The 23,631-nt window shown below is 46.9% G+C and overlaps 1 protein-coding gene across 2 annotated transcripts; it reads right to left on the bottom strand.

Moving 5' to 3' along the window:
- Positions 1-4,770: 4,770 nt before the first annotated feature.
- SHOX (short stature homeobox) lies at positions 4,771-23,175 on the bottom strand. 2 transcript variants are annotated; one of them, XM_054974223.1, is made up of 5 exons: positions 22,857-23,175; positions 19,028-19,236; positions 12,285-12,342; positions 12,111-12,202; positions 4,771-6,827 (listed from the first exon to the last, which is right to left on the bottom strand). In XM_054974223.1, the coding sequence occupies exons 1-5, from the start codon at positions 23,173-23,175 to the stop codon at positions 6,582-6,584; spliced, it is 924 nt and encodes a 307-aa protein (XP_054830198.1). In that variant the 3' UTR covers positions 4,771-6,581. The 2 variants fall into 2 exon arrangements, with proteins under 2 accessions (XP_054830198.1, XP_054830197.1); XM_054974222.1 differs by having other exon boundaries at positions 12,114-12,202.
- Positions 23,176-23,631: the final 456 nt, after the last annotated feature.

Genomic DNA, 23,631 nt, shown 5'->3' with positions numbered 1-23,631 from the left:
TTCAGAATTATTGTTTCTATTCTCTCTGATTTATCACTCAGTATTTCAAGATAATTGATTAAACAGTATTGATGTACTCACTGGCATTTGAATTCTTGATGATAAACTGTAACCACTGCATATTAAGAAGAGAATACAGGACAGATGCTTTACAGAAACTATAAATCAGTATCTACTTTGACCATCAGCAACTATGTGATGTCTTTTTAGGCTGTAGTCTTTTTTATACTTACCTAGGAACAAACCTTTAACACAGTGAGGCTTACTTTCAAGTAAGCGTTCATAGGACCATGCTGCTGTATCCAACTTTCATCATAAACTGCCACTTCCATAATTTTAATGCTATAGTACATTAAAATAATCAAACTGGATTCTTTTGAATGAGATAATAAATAACATCACTTTACTATTTCTGAAGAACATCACTGAGAAACAATAGATTTTTATGACAAAAAGCTCAAATATCAGGGGCCTGCACCATACCACTTAAATTAGTTCCAGCTGTCGAAAATGTTTAAAGGTTTAACCATCATTGCAGTCTGAACTCACTTAAACTTTAGTCTCTGTTACCTTGATCTAGTGATCCATCCACAGCAGACAGAGAGAACATTATGCATGCACTACAGCCATTTCACATGTTCGTCCCTGTTGCACATGGAGAACGATACCCACATATAGTTTTTACATGTGCAAGATTATGCACCAAGTAGCTTGATTAGACTTTTGGACCCTAGCCTACATATTATGGCCTCATATGTAGAGGAGAATTTGCCCCGCAAACTGCTCTGGATTAGACCGACTGACAAAAGCACATGGAATGAATGTGGGCCTGCAGCTGGTACATCCAATTTTATTGGCATCGCTGCCCTGTTGAGAGAATTCAGAAGCCCATTCTGTTAGCTTTTACCCGTGCACCCTCTTTGACCCAGGCCTTGATGGCCTACTTTGTAAAATCGGTGGCAACCCTGGAGGGCCCTGCATAGACACTTCATTGCCCAGCCTGCTGCCCTCATTGAAGTGTGTGGGTTCTGGCTGAGCTGAATTAGTTTCAGGTCGGCCAGAAACAACCACTTTTCAGCAGATCATGTTGCTCCCAAATGACCCAAACCTAAGGTGGGCCAGCCAGTGCCTATTCACTTCAATGAAACTGCATTAGAGGGAAATACACCCACAGAGAGAGAGAGAGAGCATAGCACAGCACAGAGACCTCATCATACTGTATGGTTGGCCTTTAACAAATGCAAGCCCCAGGGCCATATTAGCATGAGATTCTAAAGCATATTTCATAAAATTTGCCCAGGACAGGATGGAACAATTTTCACTGTTTTAATCACCAAGCCACTTTTAAAGTGCAGGAGAACACAGTATAGCCGTCTCATAGGCCTAAACTCCTCACAATGCATGTGAGCAATCACTTCCTTGAAACGCTCCCATTTCAAGAGTTGCCGGCCTATGAAAAGTTAACATATGATGAACTTTTTGTTTAAAAACTTTCTATGGGGTATGTTAGTTTTTCACATGTAGGGAGCTTTTAAGAAGGGGTTGCTTTCAGATAAGTGATTTCCCCATGTGTATTCTGAGATGGCACAGGTCTATTAGATGGATGGGCCACCTCCCTCTCGGCATGTTTCACTTCTGGACCTGGCAGATCTTGATGGATCATTCCATTTGTGCACCTGAAACTTATTGCTTTTAAGTTCTACAGCACAGTAAAAAATATCATTTGGACAGTATTAAGGATTGAGTTTTCAATTCATTCCTTCAACTACAGCAGAAAAAAATAAATGAGACAGAGAAACAAAAGTGCAGGAAAGTAAAGTTCTTCCCTAATATAAATCAACCCTACCTAAGCATAGTTAATTTAAACAAGTGCCATCAAGAGAAGGGCAGATGTATTTCTTGGCAAGCACTCCAAATCATGAGAGTTAATTTGTTTCTGCTTATATAAGACTAGCCAGTAGTTACCAAGAAAAAAAATGAGAAATTGTATGTGGTTATTAATATTCTGTACTATATAGACTCTTCCTTTTGAAATAATTGTCATTCTGATTGCCCATCTGCTAAATCAAAAAAAAAAAAAGCTGAAACTGACCTGGCACCTTTGTTTCCATGGCTAAAGAGAGAGAAGTTATTTTAGGGGGGAGAGTGATACGATGAACTATTGATTTCTGGTAAATGATTCATTTCTTTTGTTCTGAGGGTTTCTTCCTAGGCAGACTGCTTTACAGGTTTTGGAAGCATTGTGAACACTGGGGGGAAATGTTTGAACAGCAATAATACCAGAATAAATGGGCATTGCATGGAAAACGATGACTGTTGTGTCAGCTTTCTAGGAAAAACTTCCTCCCAAACTTTCATAAGGAGAGTGTCTACTGTTATTCTTGCATATTAAACGAACCCCAGGATGGTATGTCTGTGGTTATCTTGAGCCAGACTGCTCTGTTCCATGGATGCTTCAGCAATGCTTACTTCTCAAATCTGCTGCAACACACAGCATCTCAACTTGTTTTTTCCAAGACAGATTAATATTGCAGTCCTATGCAGAACTACTCCAGTCTAACTCTTTTCAAATCAATAGTCTTAGACTGCAGGAACTTTGCACAGGATTTACTATATAACTCTGCAAACAACACACTGAAATTACTAACAGCAGACAGTTTTCCTACACCAAGATAACTTCTGTGCAGAAATGAAGTACATTACACTATCACATCTGAGGTGAAGCAAATGAATTTATTGTGTAGTAAGAACATGTACTGGGCAAGTGGCAAGTGCATTTCTGGAAAAGTAAATATGCCTGCCACATTTCACAAGTGATATACCCTTTTCCTGGAAAAAATGGCATATGAAGTCCCCCCTTCACCCCTACTAATAGGAAAAAATAGTACTTCCCCAACCCAGTCCTGAACACAATAATCACAGTCCAGTTATGCACTTTGTTTTTATATTATGTGCACAAAGTGCCTGAAGTTAACTGGGACTTAACTGTGCATAACAGTGCAATAGATAGCACCATGATATGCAAATTCTGTTCTTTACCACTGAAGTATCAAATGAACAGTTCTCTTCTGGAAGGAAAATTACTACTGGCCCAATCTTTACTCACAAAGAAAACATCACACCAATGGTCCGTTTAATTCAGTATGTTGTCTCCAACAGTGGCCAGTACTCAGTGTTACAAAGCAAGGGTACATGATTTGAAGATGTACGAGAATGATTGTATGACATTGCTACATTCTTTATGACAATTAAAAGTATTGCCGCCATATGAAGCGCATATTGTACAGAACCCCAGTGTCAGAGAAAATCTCAAGTTGATGTAAAGGTTACCTAATATAACAGAAATGTGTTGTATGGACAATGGCACACAAAGAAATGTAGTGATAGGTTAGGGGCTGAAAAACCTCTTTCAATAAAGATGGCTGATGGTTCCCAAGGAGAATTCAAAGGTATAAAGTGGCAGGTTAGTTTAACTTCTTCTATTTTCACTAAGGACAGACTTTTGTGCCTTGAAAAATCTCACGGGGCAGGTTTTAAAAAGCCAAATAGGTCTGTTTTATAGGCTTTGCTAACTGACCTATCAGCTTATGATATTGAAAGCCATCAATTTCTATTGATAAAAGCGCTCAAGATCTGGGAGACAGCTGTATTCTTTTTAAAGCAGGAAATTCTGTAGTAATAGTGCATGAATGAATTGAGTTTTGTATAATATGAATCTTTCATTAGTCGTCTCATGGAGATGGGAGTTCAATTCAAGAGGAGCATATCTGTTATGGTACTAAATCATTGTGAATCTTCCTCCAAAAATGTTTGCTGCCATTGACTACTGTTTCTTTATGGTGAATTAAAGTGGACTCTATTGACTGCACTGACATTAACTGGATCCAAAAGGTTCCTTTCTCTCCCCCTACATATTCAAAATGCTGCCGCTGAGTGAGAAAGGGGAGAAATATTTATTTTCTATGGTAATATATGATTATCTCTTATAATAAATTAATTTTCTAGTTAGAGTTGTATACAGGTTCATAAAGTATTTGTCATTTGACTTCAGTTCTTCTATCATTCGCTAGCATAAAGCACAATCCAAAGTTTGGCTCTTTGTGCTACTCCCATTGGTTTAATTCAAGGGGACTTTCAAACAAGACATTCCTTATAGATTATGTCCTTTAGCTGCAACCTTGCACACTTATTCAGATTTTAGAGCACTTTCATGCCACAAACTGAGTTTAACTATCATGGCTTTTCTTGTAGAGAATTCTGGGAACTAGAATGCCATGACAACACTCAAGATGTCTGCCAAAAAACTCAGTGATCTCAGAAGGCTAAATTCCTAGGATTCCCTGGAAGATGCCATGGCTGTCAACCTGTATAAAGCTGGCTTTAAGGTTGCATACATTCACTTGCAGGATTGTAGCTGTATTTATGTATGCACTATAGTCTTGGCATCGCGAGGTACTGGGGCTTTTACAAAGAGGTAGGAAAGTCAGGAATCATGCATCAATGTTTAAACATGTCCAAAATAAAATCACTTTACACAAAATAAATATGTGGAGAAAGAGGGGCTAAAATCCCAAGAATGAAGTTACATGTCCGTTGGAAAATAGCAACATTGGAAGGGGGGAGCGGGAATTGTGAGCATCTAATTTTTACAAAAAAGTGATCTTTTGTTTGTTTGTTTGTTTGTTCTGTAGACACTGTTCAAAATTAGCAAACATCCTAGGCCACAAACAAATTTCTTTTTAAAAAAGAAAAAAATACACTTGAGGGAAATTCAAGAGGCTTAATGACTTTATGACACTGCTATTGAGAAGCAAAGATTCCATCAATGAGGCCTTACTATTAAAGGCATAAACAGAGTGGTAGAAGTTGACAAGACCAGTATTTGTTTCCAGAAGAAGCACCAGTTAATACATTGATCTAAAGGAATTTACATAAAAGTGAGGGAGACAGTTATAATCTACCCAGACACTTTGGTAATTTCAGTTCAAAGAATTTTCTCCCATTTTTATCAGTAACTCATACTATCTTAAAATGAACTGACATGTGATGTGTACAAAATTTATACTTCTAAAAAATCCCATCCACTGAACTTGTCCACCTCTACATGCCACTGATTTGGTTGTTGTTTCCTTACTTGAAAACAATTGCCAAATAATAATAATAATACAATAATAATAATTAATACAGACTTTTGAGCTTTGTGCCCAGAAATATGGCACATGAACTGGATTCAAAATCATGGTATTTTCTCTTTTATATATGCAATTCATAATTATTTACCAATCTGTAGAAGGCTCAGAACTATATTATTTTGGCAACAAAACAGCAACTCTCAGGTCTGAGCACAGACAACTGGGTTACAGTTCCTACAGAGTTGGTTATGAACAGAATAAGAATGCGCAGCTATTTTTTCCTTACTCTATAATATATACAGTATTGCACTTTACTGCACTTAATTGCATTTCACTAAAATTAATGCTGCATCAGTATTATGCCTTTAAAAGTGTGTGTCCATCTTTGACAGATGAATCAACCATTCTAGATCCTGTAAACCAGCATAGTTTTCCATTGAAAGATCCAGACATTTGGAAATAAAAGTGATGAAGTAAACCTGTTCATATGGCACAAGCATTTTGGCTTGTTCAGATGGTTCTTGATAAAACAGATGTGTTCGTAATTGTCCCCATTACCACATATTTGGGTTTCTCTTTCTCTCTCTCTCTCTCTCTCTCTCTCTCTCTCTCCTTCTCTCCACACACGCTCTTTTGCTGTTGTTTGTTCCATGCGAAAGAGATAGCCTTTTGGACACATTTTTGTGTTATTGCTGCTTTGTTTAAAGAAGAAAACTGCCTTGTCTCAGATCTGAAATTCCACATTTAAATTCAAACCAGTTCTGCAGCAGCAGTAGCAGCAGCAGTCCACGGTGATGGAAGAAATTCATGGGATTGAAATAATACTGTTGGCAACAAAGAAGAAACGTCATCTTAATGGAGACCAGCCCCAAGGATACTTTTTTTTAAGCTTTGTTGTTTCAATTTAATCGGTGATTTTTCAAACGGTGTTTAAAGTTAGGCACATGCATAAAATAGCAAAACTGGCAGCAGCAGACGGCGTCAGGCTGACAGGATGATCACTTTGGCCAGGGTCAAACTCCAAGTGTTCCAAGAGTCACGGGTTTCACATGAGCTGATGAGCTGCCCCCCTCATCCACTTTCCTCCAAACATCATCTGGATTTTTGTTTTAAATCAGCGCAAACAATTGGGATTCAGGATGTTCTCACCCTAGCAAGATTCATCTGGTGGCAACAGAACCGTTTCATAATTAGCACAAAATGCCTTTTTTAAAAAAATGAGATGGCAAGGTTGATGAATCCTCAGATCAACTGAATAAGTTGTTGAATAAAAGAAAGGAAGGAAGAGGAAGAACAGGCCAGTGTTGATCATCTCTAGAAGTACTGACAAGCCTTTTTTAAAAATAACAACAGTCCAGATCCCAGCCAAGCTTGGAGATGGGCTAAAGAGATGAGGAGGGAGAGCTATTGTCCATCGTTTGCAACAAACAGGCATCTGGGAAGGGAATGTCAAAGCCCCAGGGCTTCTGCGTGTTTCCTGGCCTTCAGCCTCAAATCCGCGATACTTGAGTTTTTGCTGTTGCTCTTTGCAGCTGCGGCCACCACAGCAGCTGCAGAGGCAGAATCTGCCAAGGAGGCAATTGGAAGTCCAAAGGGGGGTGGAGGGAACATCAGGTAAGGGGCATGTGCAGCCAGGTGAGGGTGGAGGTGAGGGTGTGCATGGGTGACTCCTTCCAGCTGCAGCTGAGCTTGGACCTGGGGAAAGAACCACACAAAAGAGTTAGGCCTGGTCTACACAATACCGCTTACTACATCCCCAGCTGGTGACGTCTGGCAAGAGTACTTGCCATGAGTGTTGATCATTACCGATTACAACATGTACATGGTGTGAAGGATATGTGGCTACAATAAATAAACTGTAGTCTTGTCTTGTGGATCCTTAAAGACGAATACAATTTTATTATAAAGAAGTGGGCAGTAGCCCATGAAAGCTTGTGCTGGGATGAAATGATTTTAGTCTTCCCAGTTACACAAACTTCTGCTTATCAGATCATCAAATAGTTGTCTGTAGCAAGTTGCACCACCACCTTGGGATATCACTTTACTTGGCCACTTGGTGCGATGCTTGGTGCGATGCTGAATGGGCATGCATCTCATTCAGGATGGGGTTTCCTTGAGTGGACCTGGCTTCACAAAGTGTAGTAGGTATTAAATGATCTCAATGGGCATACAAAAGAAATCTGTTCCCTTACAGGAGGAGGATGCTGTGCAAGAAATCCATTCTCACAACAAAAGGTTTCTGTACCATTGAAACAAAGAGCAATCACATACAGACAGGGTGCATTTACAATCTATTTAAAACTATCTGCATTCTAATCCTTTCTTCTCAGTCCTCCTGCCAATATTCCTTTCCTTGTTGAATTTTATGTGCCCCTGAGAGAATGCAAAGTTCCAAAGAGGTATTCAAGTTAATTTGCTGTAGCAAAACCGAAAAGGAGTCTTGAGAAATCTTAAAAACTAAATATTTATCATGGCATAAATAAGAAAATAGATTTGTTGCACAAAGCTGATGCTGCAGTGTTATGTGTTAGTCCTAAAGGTGCTGCAAGCCTCCTGTTTGTTTATTAGTAACAAGCATACAGTGCCTGCCTTAGACTTTCAGCCCCTAACAGCCATGAACTCTTCCCTCTTCTGGAGTGTGGTTCATGATCTTGTCAAAGAGGGAGCTTCTATCAGTCACTCAAACAAGGTTAATACTTCCAAGGAAGACTGTTTCAGTAGGTAGCCATGTTGGCCTGTAGTAAAAGAGCAAGATTTGGATCTGGTAGCACCTTAAAGACAAGCTAGATATTCAGGGTATGGACTTTCATGAGTCAAAGCTCTCTGACAAAGGAAACATTAATGTTCAAAAGTTCATACCCTGGAAACCTAGTTGGTCTTTAAGATGCTACTGGACTCAAATCTTGCATTTCCAGGGAAGACATGGAAGTTCCTTTGTGCATGTATTTACAATCTCCAGTTTAATTCATTCTGGGAAAATTCCAGGAGAAGGCAGGACTTCATTAAACAATGTTGTGTAGTTATTAGAATGTCCGACTATGATCTAGGGCACCATGGCAAGAATTCCCACTCAGCTGTGGAAGCTTGCCTGTTGACTTATGGCTTGCCCAGTGACTTAGGTGACTCTAAGCCAACAACTCAGCTTTGTTCTGAGGATAAAATCAAGGAGAGAAAACATGCAAGTCACTGAGTCCTCCTTGGCAGAAAGGTGGAGTATAAATGAAGTAAATAAATAAAGGAGACACTGTGGTTTAAATAGATTAACAGGGTAATTCTAAGCACAATTATACTCCTCCAAGGCCACTGAGGCCAGTTGCCTAAGATTTAGCTCTGCTTAGGAATGTAATGTAAATGACTGCGCTGGAGATAAAGTCAACATTCCCGAACCTTAACTGAAATTCTTGTAGCAGGACCCTACGCAGCAATCCTTCTGCAGATCTGATGCATATCAGATAAAAAAAAGAAGGGGAGAGAGAGGGTTGAATCCATCGTCGCTTCCTCCTATGCACAGTTAGGTGCAGACTGCAGCATTCTCCATCTCGTCCCTTCTCCTTTTCCATATTTGACCACTTTCTGGGTGAAATGGTTATTTTAGGTATGTTTATTTATAGCCATCTATAAAAACTCCAATAAGGGATTAGAAACAGCCAGCGAAGTCTAGCTAATCCTGTGTTGGGGAGAGGGGGTTCAAGGGCTGTGGAGTGGAAATACAAACGCGTGTGTGTGCTTGGGATTAAAAGTATCGGATGAATTGAATTCTGACTCAGGAAAACTCACACTGGAATAAATGTTGTTAGTCTTTGAGGTGCCACCAGACTGGACTATCCGGGCCACCCACTTGGAATTATCACGGTTGGTGTGTGAGAGTGCAGCTATTCAATACTTTTAATTTACTAAGTGCCTTCCAGACAGCCCAGCGCCTTGCCATTCATTGCCCAGAACACTGGACGCTGCCTTACTTTCCCCGCCCCCGATCCCCGTAGTAGAACGCTGCCTGCACATTTTACTTTACATCCTTAAGCATGAAAAGGGATGGAAAGTGGAGAGTTTTTAAAAACCATAAACGCTGATAACGGGGAAGGGGCTTGAATATCCTTGCGCGGGCTACACACCCACATGTCCCGCCTAGTGAGGATTCATTTATTTTCTTCATCTCCTTCCTTGCCTTTAGCGGGAGAAATCCATCCTGTCCAACGCAACTTTAACCTTGTGGTGCCTTTGAAGAGTTCCTTGGTCAATTTCGCTCTCACCCGTAAGAGGTAATGGAGATGAAACTGACAAGCGGGCGGTCTCTTGTATCCTTATTGCCTCTATGCAATTGCAGGCGGCGAGATTTTTTCTCTCTGCTTTTTTCTTTGCTCCCCCTCCCCCCAAGTTTTCTTTAGGAAACGCTGGAAAAACAAGCTGGAGCAACTCCTCTTTTCCCGGTGTCTCGGCGGCAAGGGCGCTTCTACAGGACTCTGCCAATTTTCTGGCTTTGTTTCGTGGGACCTCCTCCTTCCTCCCCTGACCTTGGCCTGAAAGAGTCTAAAAGTAGAGCTCGCCTCTGCCACGTCTCCATCCAGCAATGTACCCAAGCCCCAGGGATACCCGTGGGAGCGATGCAAGAACCGCCTGCCCACCCCACACGTCCTGACTGGCGACAGAAGTTTTTTTCTGGTTCCATCTTGTCTCCTCTGTTGGATAACATTAACTGAAATGAGCCTTATAGGCGACATTTCTGGGTAGCTTTTTTAAAAATCACACAAGCCTCTTTGAGGCAGGTCGCCCTCTGCACATACCAGTGAATGCGTGGCCGGAAAGCGCCTTTGGGATCTAGGGCGCTACTGGAAATGGTCAAGCGCGGCTAAATCTGTAGATGGCAGCAGGTGAAGCTTTCCAAGGCATGAAGCAAACGTTACCACGGCTCCTTACCATAGAACAAGCACAGCAACTGGCTCGGTTTTAAACGTTGGCTGCCCTCCTTATCATGGTCCTCTGTCGTCAGCGATGCAAAGTAGAATGCGGAACAGAAAGCAAACGTGCCTTCTTCTCGCACGCTCTAGCTCCCAATAGTAGCAGGACGTGATGGGGAAGTCGTGCCGGACCTTGCCCAAGTTGCTACCGCTGCCATTGCAAGGCAGGGAGCAGGAGCAGCTGCTGGCACTACCAGTCTACCCTGACCTCTGCCGCCTTTCTGTTGCCTACCCTTTCAGAAGAAACATTTCTGCCTGCCTGGAGAAACCCTTGGGGCAACTGATGAAGTCAGCTCTAAAGCCTGTGCGGGAATAAACCGTGTCAGGCCCGGAGCCCTGCTCTGTCTTCACAGAAGTCAGCAGGACCCTCCCAATGGCCTGTGACTCACGTAGGTCAGGTGCGCCCAGCCCGAAGGCGACCGACTTGATGCTGCCGCCGCCGCTGCCGCCTCCTTCTGGCTGCTTAGTGATTCCTTCCTGCGCTGTGGCCATCTTTTGCTCTCATCTATTAATGCTTTCCACTGCCTCTTGTCAGGCTAATGAAGATTTATTTTAATGTTGAGGCTAAGCCTTCTGGAGTTTTGATACAGCGCAGAGCGCAGCACCAGTGGAGTACTAATCTCGATCACAGAAACCCCTGTTCCACCTCCAATCTGTATAGGGCTTGAGATGTTCAGAGTAATTCACATACAGCATCTCGGCCCTCCTTTCTACAACAAGTATGCAACCATTACTACACCCTCAGTTGCCGACTGGGAACCTAAGCTTGCCGGGCTGTTTTTCTGACATGCTCACTTTCTCTGTACATTTTTTAAAAGGAGGAAGCATCAGTCATGTGAGCCCCACCCTTGTCAGTCTGAACGACAGCCCAGAACCCGGTTTGAGAACCAAGCCTGTTTGTCACAGAGGTGATTTGGGACCCGTCGTTACCTTTCGACCTAACCTACCAGGGTTGTCGGGTGGGTCAAGGACTGCGCCGGCGGGGTCCTTAGAAGAGACGCAAATGGCAAATGCTTGGATTTTCGAGAAAGGTCAATAGAACACCAACGAACCCCGCATTGGGGGTGCAGGAGAAGGAGCCAGAAGAGCAGCACATCTCGAGGTAGTTTACACCTCAGCATGCTGGACTGGTCTAGCAAGAGAGCGCTGGATTGGGGTTGTGGCCAGCCCCAGGGGCAAATCCTCACTGGCTATGAAGCTCACAGGGGGTCCTCGGGCCAGTCGCACCCCCTCAGCCTAATTTAACAGGCAGGATTTCTTGTGAAGCTAAAATGGGTGAGAGGAAGTACCACACTAATTTCCATGATCTTTTTAGGTGAAGACAGAGCTAAAGAGGAGAAAAACTAAACTAGAAAAGGAGAAGCATTTGCATTGAGCAGGCCGGGATGGCTATGTCTCTTTCCTGACTCCTAGGAGGTCCCTGCTCCTTTAACAGCTGGCCTGAAACTCAACTGGTGTTGATAAGAAGACTGCATCTGTTGGGTTTCTATAGGACAGTCAGCAAGGACAGGACCCCTTCAGAAACCAAAAGTGATAAAAGGGCAGAGTGTAAAACCCAAACTTGGTTCTTTAGCAAGGATAAATAAAGGGCCTGAGTTTTTCTTTCAGTGTAGCAGCCCTAAGCACTCTGGCTTGGAAATCCTATTGAAATGAATGGCGCTTGCTTCTGAGTAAACTGAATCGCCTCTGAAACTTGTTTTCAGTGCCAAGACGGCAGCTCTGGCACCTGTGTTGATTGATGAAGTGAGCGCTGACTCAGGCAAGCTTAGAGTTGCAGACATTTTATTAGGCTTCAAGATGCCTCTAGCCTCCCGCATGACTGAAGTCAACCCCCCCCCCCAACCGACCCCCCCCCCGAGCTGCGAGAAAAGAACCTTTCAAATGAGGAGGGCGTGGCTTCCAGGCGCCACCCCTTCCGATTAACAGCGTGCTCGTTAAATGCCCCTCCGCTTTCGGTCCAAACATTATTGGCAGCAAACGAGACAGGCAGGTGGAGGGACTTGCTATAGGAAGAAAAAGAAGCTACCTGTTGGAAAGGCATCCGCAGAGCGCCCATGTTGACGTAAGGAGCCACTCGGCAGGCGTCTAAATGGCTGGCCGTTCCGAGGATCACCCCTGAAAGCAGAGAGACACCTGAGTGAGGAAGGGGCAAAGAGGCGCCCCTCCTCTCCAGCCCTTCGCTCTGAGCTCTACGCACCTTTGTGCATCTGGTTTTCTTGCTTTCGGCATTTGGCTCTTCTGTTCTGGAACCAAACCTTCCGAGAAAGAGAGAGAAAGAGAGAGCGCCGGTCACAATCGCTGGAGCAAGGGTGAAGGCGGCTGCTAGAGCGGTCCTGAAAGCTGGACGCCACGGCCACGTTTAGTTTTGCTTGGGGCCCAGGTGCCATTCCCAACGAGTCTTACCTCGGATGATTCGCTGAACCTCCTCAGGCCTATAGCAGGATTAGTCAAGGACAACAAACTTTTTTTAAAAAAATAGAGGGAATGGGGAAACGATGACAAAGTGATTCAATTACGAAAAAGAGGCGGCTGGTGAAACGGATTTATTTCCCCATTCACTCTGGCTGTTCTATACTACTGACAGACGATAGGGCTCACATAACTGCCACCTTGGGGCGGGGGGAGGGCACCGTGCCAGATCTACAGCATTGCCTCTCGCAGAAAGTTGCAAGAACACACACACACTGCGCCAGGCCCACACGAACTAAGGTGCCAGACTTTTGTATTTGGTGATTAAATATGCCCTATCTCTCTCGGGGATCGTGGCTTTCTTGGTCATTGCGACGCAGAAAGGTGAAAAGGCAGCTGAAAAGGCAGGTGAAAAGCAGCTGACGTCCCATTGGATCATATAAATCAGCAATACAAGATAAATGGGATAGGGCGTGCCACGTTGGGACATGCACAGAATTCCTGGTCAGGCAGTTGTGAAAGAAATGCTGGTATAATTCATTCCAAAAACAAAAACAAAACAAAAAAACCCGAAGCTCATTGCTATGAGAGAGTTAGACAAACATCTGTCAGAGATACCATTTCTGTTAAAACCTCCTTCCCCCCATTTAATAGCTTATGTAATCAGTATTCTTTTATACAATTCTATATGCAATTAATGTGAAAACCAAACTTTGCTAACAGCTGTTGGTGTGGCCTCGGAGAAAGACTTCAGAGTCACCGGCAGCGAAAGGGGACGTTCAGCCATAGTTTTAAACATACTTCAAAATAAATTCTGTTGTTTCAATGGTAATTTCTCCCCTGATGCGTACATAGAAGAGCTATCCTAAGCAGAGCAACACCATTCTAAGCTTCAACGAACTTAGAAGGGTGTAACTCTGTTTTGGGACGGCACTGTTAAGAGTGGCAGACATAAGCTGCCTAACCTACTTCACCGAGTTGTTTTTTTGGATAAAACGGAGAAAAGGAGAATGTTGTGAGTCACTTTGGGTCCCCCCATTGGAGAGAAAACTGAGGTATAAATGAAGTCAATAAAGTGATACAGCCTTCAATTGTAGCGAGACCTCACAGAACCTTTTAGCCGGACCACTGTATTTATAAGGTCAACAAAGAGAACCAGTGTCACTTGGGGGGGGGGGGGGGGAGGCGGTCAGCAAAGCCTGCTTTGTATTCAAGACTCAGTGGCAACAAAAGCGGCAGTTCTGGGAGTGCCTCCTTAATACCGCCTTCACAATTTAGGAGGGGGCCTCTGGGGCTGTTCCAGGAGTTACTGACATTCCTAATACCCGGTCCGCTGTGTCCTAGCCCAGGGGGAAAGTGAGCGCCTCCTGGCCTGGGCAGAAAAAGTGAGCCCCTTTTTCCCTAAAGCCTCGGGGGAGAGCAAGCAGTTTGGGTTCTCCTTGAGAGGGAAGGAAAGCAAAGAAAAAATTGTCGTCCCCCCCACACACACACACGTCAAAAAAATCCACATGGCCCTTTTATTCAGGAGGACTGAACCCATGGGAGCCTCTTTGTTGCGGAACGATAACTGCGTTTGAAAATCATTCCCGGAACACAAAATTAGACGGCTGGGGAGACACACCGGGAGCTCCGTATGCCCTCCAGCCGTGTTAGAGGTATATTTTGGGCCCGGAACCGGGCTGGTAGTTTTCGGAGATCTCTACGTTCAGGAGGGAGAGTGCCTCAATCGAGCCCCCGTCTATAGTGACTTAAAAACAAAGTTGTGGTTCTGGGAAGCAGCTACAGTAAGACCGCGGCCGAGCGTCTGGGATCCCGACGCCAACCAAAGACTTTCGTAAGCGCACTCGCCTGCTAGAAGAAGCTCGCAGGCAAGCGGCCGGCCCCTGCGCGAAACGGCCTTCCTCTCGGCGCCTCGCGCGCAATCCCAAAGGAAAGAGCTCTGGCAGTGATGCGGCACCCTTTGCCCCGCGCTTCCAGCCAGGCACTCAGCATGCGGAAAGGGCTTCTGCGCTGTTGTGGTTTCGAGCGGACGTCTAAAGACGATCCGTATTTCGTCGAAAGAAGGCCTCCTGAGATCCTGAAGTGAAAGATTGCAGCCGAGCCTACGTTAAGCATTTGCTCGGAAGCCATCAGAGTGGGAATTGCTTCGAGGAAACAGGCCTTGGATGCACAGTTGAAACCAGTTAAGGCTGCACTCCGAGACTAAAATCAGCGAAGACCCCCCCCCCCCTCCAAGACTCCCGCATTTATTGAGCCTTAATTCACCAGACGCGACGGAATGGACTCAACTGAACTCTGGGGCGCTCATTTCGAGTAAGCAGGCTCGCAGCGCATGCTTATGGCACAATACAATCCTACGCATACTTACCTTGGAGTAAAACCCATGGAACAAAGTGGGACTTACATCCGAGGAAGCGCACGTAGGGGGCAATGTTTTAATGCAATCGGTGCACGTTTGTTCAGAAGTCCCAGCGTGTTCAGTGGGGGTGTCAGTGTATCTAGGGTTGCCTCCTTAACTTGGAAATCAGTTCAATTACTATGAATTGCTTCCCAGTGAATGTGAAGGACTGATCTGAATATTTATATTTTCAACTGGCTAAGTGATCCCACCGTAAATCCACCAGCGGTGGCGTCATGTTGTATTTCGACCCTGGTTTGTCTTTTCGGCGTCCCTGCTGAGTTTTTAATAGGCTTCACTTCCAGGCGACAATCAAAATCTTTCCTAATTTGGGTTTAAGGAATTATTTCTAATCCTGTCATCAAGATTGTTTTCAAAGCTGCAATCCAGTAATCCTCCTCTAATTCCTGAAACTCAAAGGCAGAACTTCAGGGGTGTCCCTGTGTCTCCCTGGCGCGCCAGACAGCCGTGGAAATTTGGAAGCGAGGCCCCGCAGAGAGAAGAGCTTTCCCCACATGTGTTGAAGGCTTGCGCCTCTGGGCGCAGCGCCCTCTCCCAAGGCGACCCGAGCCACCCTGAATCGGGCGTCGAGCAGACACCTTCGGGCCCCGCCCTTTGCCAAGTTTTCCCGCTCGCCCAGCTGAGCGTCCCGCTTAATTAAGACGAACTGCGCTCCTGCCGCCCGTTTTCGCTCCGAGCTTTCTTGAGTGGCCTTAATGACGGCCGTTTGCCGGGGAGTAATTAGAGCGAAGGAAGCCTTCCCGAGGCACTCATTACCCAGGGGCACTTGGCGGGGAGTCCGAAGCAGGACTTGGGAGTCTTCGCGCGGGGCCGGGAGAGGAGGGCGCGAAATAAGAGTCGCAGCCGGACCCGCTCCCGAGCGCGCCCAGGCCCTCGCACCCCAACAGGAGCGGCCCTTCGCGAGGCCGGGCGCTGCGCCCGTGTCGCTTTCCTTCTGGGCGCCGCCGGGCCTTCCCGAAAGAGCGCCTTCCCTGTAACGCGGCGGCATCTTTGGAAACGCAGCCCCGCCCCGCCTCCCTGGCTATCCCTTGAAGCCTGTGGAATTCAAGCCCACTGGCGCGTCGAGCCCGACTCGCCTTCCTCCCCCTGGGGAGCAAATCCTATCGATTTCAAGGAAACGCGGCTTCACAATGGGGAGGGGGCGTTAGACTGGGCAGAGTCCTCAGCCCAAATGCTTCGGTCTTCAACTCGGGTTTGGCTGAGACCTCATTTGCCAAAATAAACACCCCCCCCCTTCCCATGAAAACTTTTTTCCTTTGTACTAAAACGAACTATCCTAAAGAGCTATGTTATTTTGCAGAAGGGATCTTTGTACAATGTGCTTTAAATATTTACTGCGCTCGTTCACCATCAGTATGAATTCTAAAATATATTAATGGTACCCTCCATGCTACGATCCTAAACATCCTTTGAAAGGCATTATTTCAATCCAGATCGGTTAGTCCGGGTTAATTAAGCCCAAATCATTTACGAGCTCTGGTTTATTATCACAGTGTTAATTCGATGGGAACTTTCTATCAAAGAGGCTCATATCTTCCCCGATTGTCTGGCCCAAAGTGTGGTTGAGAGTATTAAAAGATAACTCATCAGCCAGTTAAGATCATGTCCCGGGGTGACAGCCTTTACTTTGCAATGACGATTCTGGAGCAACATTGCCTCGAAACAAACACGGATTAAGTATAGACAGAACCCATAAATATGGAAGAGCCAGTTGGTCGTCTGAATCATCTGGGCAAGTGCAAGTACCGCTTTCTGACGTCTGGTTGATAGCACCGCGTTTGCCTGCTGGACTGGGGGTGATTGCATAGGGGTGGCTATGAAACTGCCCGCGGGGTAACTAATCCGAATTAAAGGATAGGGGCAGGGGAACTGAACCCGGGAGCGCCCGCTGTGAAACGCTTGCTCTCCCGAGCCGCAGCAGGACGCGCCCCCTTCCCTCTCCTCTCTGGAAGGGGGAAAGTGATGAGGAATATAAAAGTGATGAATTAGCCGGCGCACACAGCCCTAATAAATCAACCCGGGTGTGATTCCCGATCAATTCCAACTAGTCATGAATATGCTAAGTAAAGCGCAGGACAGTGTTTTAGACAGTTATTTCTTCATTAAGGATCACTCAGTGATTTCTTTCACAAATGCTCTAATCTGATTTCCTTTTGATTTCCATTAGAGACAGTGAATAATGACATTTAATTTAGCCCTGCGCCATAAAACCCAAAGATATTTGCTCGTAATTGAATTACTGCCTGCTCCTCACTATGGTCTCATAACTTTCAATTATAACCCTGACAGCTGGGCGATATGAGTTGCCGGTACAACACTAAAAATAAAAGGTTAATAAGGAGTAGCTACCGTAGGAGCTTCCAATTTATTTACAGCACTTTTCCACACTAAATTGAAACTAGATCCTTTAACAACAAGGGACAGGCGCTAGAGACTGGGATTAGGAAGCAATTCGGCGAGTATTAAAATATCTTTGGGGTTCTCCGGGGCCCCCTTCACGGCCTCCTTCCTTCCCCTTTTCTCTGGCTCTTTAAGCCAGTGGAGCCCCATTTGGAGGGTCAAGCTATGCTTATGTTTTGATTTAAGGATTCTCTCTAAAACGGCTGTTTCTGTATTGCTTATTCTCTTTCAGTCATTCTTGCAGGCGGGGTTAGGACAAGGAAGAATCTTTTCCTCCGTTAGAATTCCCACCTGAATCAAGATAATCATGTGAAAGAATGAAAAGACTTACGGGGGAGGAGAGAAGGGGGGGAAGGGGGGAATATTTCAAGACCTGCAAACTCTTGAGACACCAATTTTCCTGTAACTATGAATATCCTGTTAAGGTGCCTCGCCACGCCGGTAATAAACTACTTGAAAGGAAGAGTGCAGAATTCAATTACAAGTAATTTATTTTTATAGAAACACTACCAGTAATTTATTTTTATAGAAACACTACATCAAGGCTCTGGCAAGATATTACAGAGCCTGGCCTAGAAGGAGCTGGAACGATGACATAAAAGTTGATGTCCCCTTCAGCCAAAGTTTAATCTTTTCATTCATTTATCTTGGACGGTTAGATCAATCTTCGGCGGGGGGAGGGGGAGGAGGGGCAATGGACAGCAGCAGCTCCTTCGCCCTCAGACTATTTTCCCCAGCTAGCCTCTTTTCAATGGGTAACCCATCCTCTGCTCTGGGATGTGGTGGTGGGTGTTACTAGAAGAAACTGGGCGGGGGACGCTTCACCACCAGCATTCCTTGTTAAGGGAGACTCTGACGAACCCCCAGAGATTTTAAAAGTTAAATGGCTCAAAGTAGAGGGGTAGGCTGGGAGTCCTGGCTAGCTAAAACCTGGTTCCTGCCGTTCATCCTTAGCCCCATGCGTTTAAAAGGCGTGAGGTGGCAGTCAAGCCCCCTGAAATGAATAGGTCGGCGCCACTAAGGTGTTCGGGATCGGCTTTCTGACTGTGCACCCCCCACTCCTCAGCAGGAAAACTGAGGAGCCGTTCGCAAAAGGGGGTTTTGTTCTCAGAATAAAAGCCCATCTCGAGCTTGTTCTTCGCTTGTCTTTGGCCAGGAAGCCGTTCTACCGGCCGGCCTCCTTGGTCCCCCTTTCTCTGTGGCATCTGGAGAGGAGATCGATGCTCCAATGACTGCTCCAGCTGACCACCTCATACGTGTGTCATTTTTTCGTCCGGCCTCTAATGATCGACCACAAAATGGCATTTTAAAATAAGAAGCAGCGCCCTATTCCAACAGCCACGTGCCAAACCCTCAGCAGAGAAACGGGGGGGGGGGCGTTATATCTGAAGGGAGCAAAAAGGCCGAGCAGATGGAGCGCCATGAATTCATACCCTTGTTCTGCAAGTCAAATGGAGGGCCGTTTCCGCCGCCGGCTCGGGCTAATCCAGTCCCAAAGCTCCCCACCCGCCCAGCGTGATCCCTGCCCATTGTCCTCCCCGGTCGCCCCTCTTCCCGCCCCGCAGGCCTCCTGGAAGAAAAGGACGGGCAGAAGAGGGCGTGGGGTGGGGGATCCTTGCGGCTTGCAGCGCTCGTGCCCGGGTCGCTCTCGGGGAAGGAAGGCGCGCCGGGCCGGAGCCCGAAGCGCCTCCTGCGCCGGCCCCTCGGCTCACCTGGACGCGGGCCTCGGACAGCCCCAGCCTCTGGCTCAGCTCCTCGCGCATGAAGGCGTCCGGGTAGTGCGTCTCGTCGAAGAGCCGCTCCAGCTCGTTCAGCTGCTCCAGCGTGAAGTTGGTCCGGCTCCGCCGCTGCTTCAGCTTGGTCTGCCCGTCTTCGTCCTCGGACTTCACCTCGTCCCGCTTGTCTTTGCACTCGTAGATCCCTGCAAGGCAGAAGGAGAGGGACGCGGCAGAGTTGGAGGCAGAGGCGCAGCGGGACAGAGTCCCCGCGGCCCGCGTCGCGACTCGGGGGTTTGTCTCCTCAGCCCCGAACAGAAATCCCCCCCAGGGGCTCCGGTGATTGGAAGCGAGTGTCCGGACTACACAGAACGCTTCTTCTGGTGGAAAGGGCTCTGGCGTTCTTCTGTCGGCGGCCCTGTGCCGAACACCAATTCCCAGAGCCTTGTCCCATGCTTAACAGTTCAGATTTTTTTTTTAAAAAAAAAAAACTTTAAAAGGAGAGTAGGACTTTATTTAAGAGGGCTTTATTTCGCTCTCATTCCCTTGAAGCAAGAATCCAATCGGCTGTCCCCTATTGGAAGAGACCTCTGTGCCCCGCGCAACCTGTCAGCTCGGGCGTCTGAAGGCTCGCCAGGAGACCACCGTAGCTTTAGACTCACCCAGCTACGAAGCGGGTCCTGGTGTTTTTTCCCCTACTGCCAAGCCTCTCCTCCAGAGCAGAGTTATAGCACCAGATGTCCCCCAGCCTCAACTTGGCGGCGATTTAACTGCCAGCCAGCAATTAAAAAAGGAAATAACACCGTTCCGCTAATGCAGAGAGGCCTTTGAGGGTGTCCGCAAATCCTAGCTGAGCAAAAGAGGCCCTAGCCGGCAAAAGAGGCCCTGGGGTGGATCGGGGCCCCTGCAGGCCATCAGAGAGGCGGCGAGGGGGTTGGGAGGACACATTGCTTTCTAAAAAGATATGAAGGGATTCAGATGCCAAAGCAAGTCAGAGAAAGGTGAAGGGTTGGATTTTTAAAAAAATAATTAAGATTTCACCTGGTATAAACGTGTAAAGTAGCACAGGAGCCTGGCTTCTGCACCAGGCTTGGAGGGCCCGGCCGAATCTAGGCAAGAACCCTGCTAAAGGACCGGGTGAACAGGCGACCTGTGGCCGGAGCAGAGTCCACTCTGCCCTCGGGGCCCCGTCCTTCGAAGCAGCAGGCCCAATTCTTGCCCCCGAAAAGAAGGCGGGGCAGGGCAGACCCGGAACGGAGGACCCAGAGAACACCCCGCCCAGGCTCCCCAGGCGATCTGTTGCTCAGCTGCCCCTCCAGGAGAACGTGGCCTCTCGTCTCTCCCCTTTGCTCCACAAGCCCTGAAGACAGGCTGACCTCGAGCCCTTCTTTTTCTCCCACGCGTCACTCTTTGGCAAAACGTCACATTTCAAAGGGGCGAAGGACAGTCGGGGGGTGTCGCTCAAGGTGGGGGAAGGGCGAAGATGGCTTTGGAATTGGCGATCCCTGCTTTGAAGGCAACAGGAACTAGAAGGGGGGGGGGGCGCTTACAGTATAGCTCTACTCTTGGGATTGTGGCGCCGGGAACCTCAGGCCCTGGTACAGGGCTACAACATGAAAGAAACGTTCTTCTGCCCGACTTCAACCCATCCCCCCCCCCAGAAGCCCTACTAAGTTCCCTGGGAATCACATGCTAGGTGATTCCGTTTGGGGTTGCAGGTTCTATCTTTTTTATTTTATTGTATTTTTTGCGCCATATACACGGCAATCCCAAACACATTCCTCAGAAGTTTATCCCACGGATTTCGGCACAACTGATAATCAACAACAAACTGTATTAGGATCGGGGCCAAACACGGCTCCTCCTTTGCTGTCTATCTCTATTTCTTGAGGGATTTTTTTCTTTGCTGTGCCCCACCCCCAAATATCTCTTGAAAAGGCAGTAAAATCAGCGTCCAGGTTCACTTGCATAAAATATTTCATTAAAATCAATACGAATTACTTTCAAGTGCACGAGTTTAGGGTCAGGAACAATTATTCTTTAGCGGCTAAGTCCCATAGACTTCAGCGGGACAAGCTGCAAAATAAAAGGAGCTTAGCATTGCCGGGTGTGTCCCAAAGTGAACATAAAGGCAAACAGCTACAGCATGGCCATTATCAGAGAAATCTTTCCGTTTCCTTTAGTGGCTAAATTGTTGGTTTTTTCCTTACAATGACTTCGGGGGGGGGAAACAAAAGAACAAGATTCCGTAACGGTTTCGTGTTGCTTTTGTTTCCTACTGTCTGGCTGTAAAACTGATCAGACCGAAATACAAGATTTTAACAGATTGTTGACACTAACAGCCAGATCTCTCGATAAATCATCTGGAAGTCACTTATGCTTATTTCAATAGAATTGACTTCCAGATCGATGACTGATTGTAGCGTTTTATCCTTTTCATGGATGTTCGAATGGCTTCCCTCCTTGCGATTTTTTTGGTGGATACAAGTCAGCGTTCCAATCATTCACAAATATGGTAATGATGGTTTTGTTTTTGTAATGCTTGCTGTGACGCTAGAACTAGACATTCTCAGTGCCATTTGACCTGCAATAATTCAAATGTTGACTTAAAAGGAATGATTACATATTCTACTCTACTCTATTCTTTATAATATTCTACAATGTATAATACTATATAATCTTCCATTATCACACGTTCATCAGGTACACACACATATGTGTATAGTGTAGGAGCATTAAGCAGAATTTAAGCTATCGGAAGGGCTTTAACTTTTCTCCTTAGATTAGAGCGACTTTAATAGACACAAAAATACAGAATTATCAAATGTATGCGAAACTGAGGTTTTATGGAGCCTGACGTTTTTAGCGGAAAGCTCTTTCTGGTGGAAAATGTGGATTTAAAAAAGAAGACTGAGAGCCCAGCGGGTTACCTGAAATACCTTGCTGCAGAGACACAGTCAATTCTAAAGCCCCGTTATTATTGCAAGAATTAAAGGAGCAGAATGAGACAATTAAGAGAAAGAAGCTTCGCGACAATTAGAGGTTCAATTGTCCCTCCCAATTATATTTTAAAACAGTCGCTTGTTGACGGTTTCCCTCTGCCAGATGACAGGGCAGCATTTGATTCACTCAGGCTGGCCCAGAAGAGGCAAAACCTGTCCAAATGGCCGAAAAACACTTTCTCAACTTTCTAATTAACTCCCCAATCTAGACCTATTTCAAATATCTCTTTCTTTGGGAAACTGTGGAAGAAAAGCGCTATCAGGCTTCGGGTGGAAAACTCGATCTAACATCAGGGACTTGGGAGGAAGGAACTGAGCCCGGGCGAAATTGACAAAGAGACAAAACTGGATTGTATTTACCTTCCCCAGACAACAACCGACTCCCCCGCTTCTCTTCTACCCCTCGTCCTCCCTCTGCCCCCCCACAGGCCTCTGGGACCCCCAAATTTCTGACTCCCCCTTAAAATTAGTCCTGATGGCAGCCGCTACAGAGTCGCCGTCCAACAGCTGTCCTTGCTCTGGGTAAAGCGACTCTTCCCAACTAACGGAACGATCGCCGGGCGCGGCGTGCCTCGGAACCCTCCTCCCTTTTCGGCTATTGTTTGCGCGGAGGAAGCGGCCGAGAGGGTCGAAAGTTCCCAACTCCCTCTATTCTCGTTCCTTCTTAAAACTGCGATCTCTTCTTTGGGGGCGCTGGGAAGTTTGCCCTGGCCAGCCCAGGGATCGCCCGGCCTGCGGGCCTCTGGTTGGCCGGGGGTGCGGGTGGCGGGGTGGGGGCAGGGAGGGAGAGGCCAGGCCGCGAGCGGGCCGCGGGCGTCGCTTACCTTCGGCGGTCCTGCTGGCGTGGTTGAAGTCCTTCAGCTTGTCCTTGTCGCTCTCGCCGTGCTCCTTGAAGAGGTGCACCGGGCAGTGGGCGCCGCTCTCGGCCAGCTCCTGCAGGCTGGGGCCGTCCGAGGCGCCCAGCTCCCGCGAGCGCGCCAGCCCACTCTCCAAAACTTCCCGGTACGTGATGGAGTCCTTCTTGCCGCCGGGGCCCCCGCCGCCGCCGCCGCCGCCGCCGCCGCTGCTACCCCCGCCGCCGCCGCCGCTCTCCTTGCTCTTCTGGTCGAAGGATTTGGAGACAAACGCGGTCAGTTCCTCCATGGCGAGTCGGCGGGGAAGGGAGGGCGAGGCGAGCTTTATCCACAGTGAGATCCTTTCCGGGGGAGCGGCTGGCTGGGTGCCTTCGCTCCGGAGAGCCGGCCGTGCCCTCTGCCCAGGAAGGGTGCTGGGCGCGGGGGCGAGGGGGTGCGCGCGGGTGTTTTAAATCGTCCTCATCCTCCTCCGCGGACCACAGGAGCGCGCAGAAGACGGGGCGCTGGAGAGGGGTTAGATCACTCCTGCTGTTATTTATGCCTTTCAATTTGAGATCACACTATTTATACATGGCTACCTCAGCCCAGCCCCCCAGCTCTCGCTGTCTCCAGCAATTACTGCCTGTGCCATAGTCGCAGGCGGACTCCGAGGAGCGATCTCCCCCACCTCAGGCCAGCAATTGGCTTTCTTTGCATTTCATCACGCTTTGGCATCCGCTGCACCTTGATTTAGGGGAGCCAAAGA

Source organism: Eublepharis macularius, chromosome 3 (assembly GCF_028583425.1).
Source record: "Eublepharis macularius isolate TG4126 chromosome 3, MPM_Emac_v1.0, whole genome shotgun sequence".
NCBI lineage: Eukaryota > Metazoa > Chordata > Lepidosauria > Squamata > Eublepharidae > Eublepharis > Eublepharis macularius.
This window is presented reverse-complemented; position numbering and strand designations above follow the sequence as displayed.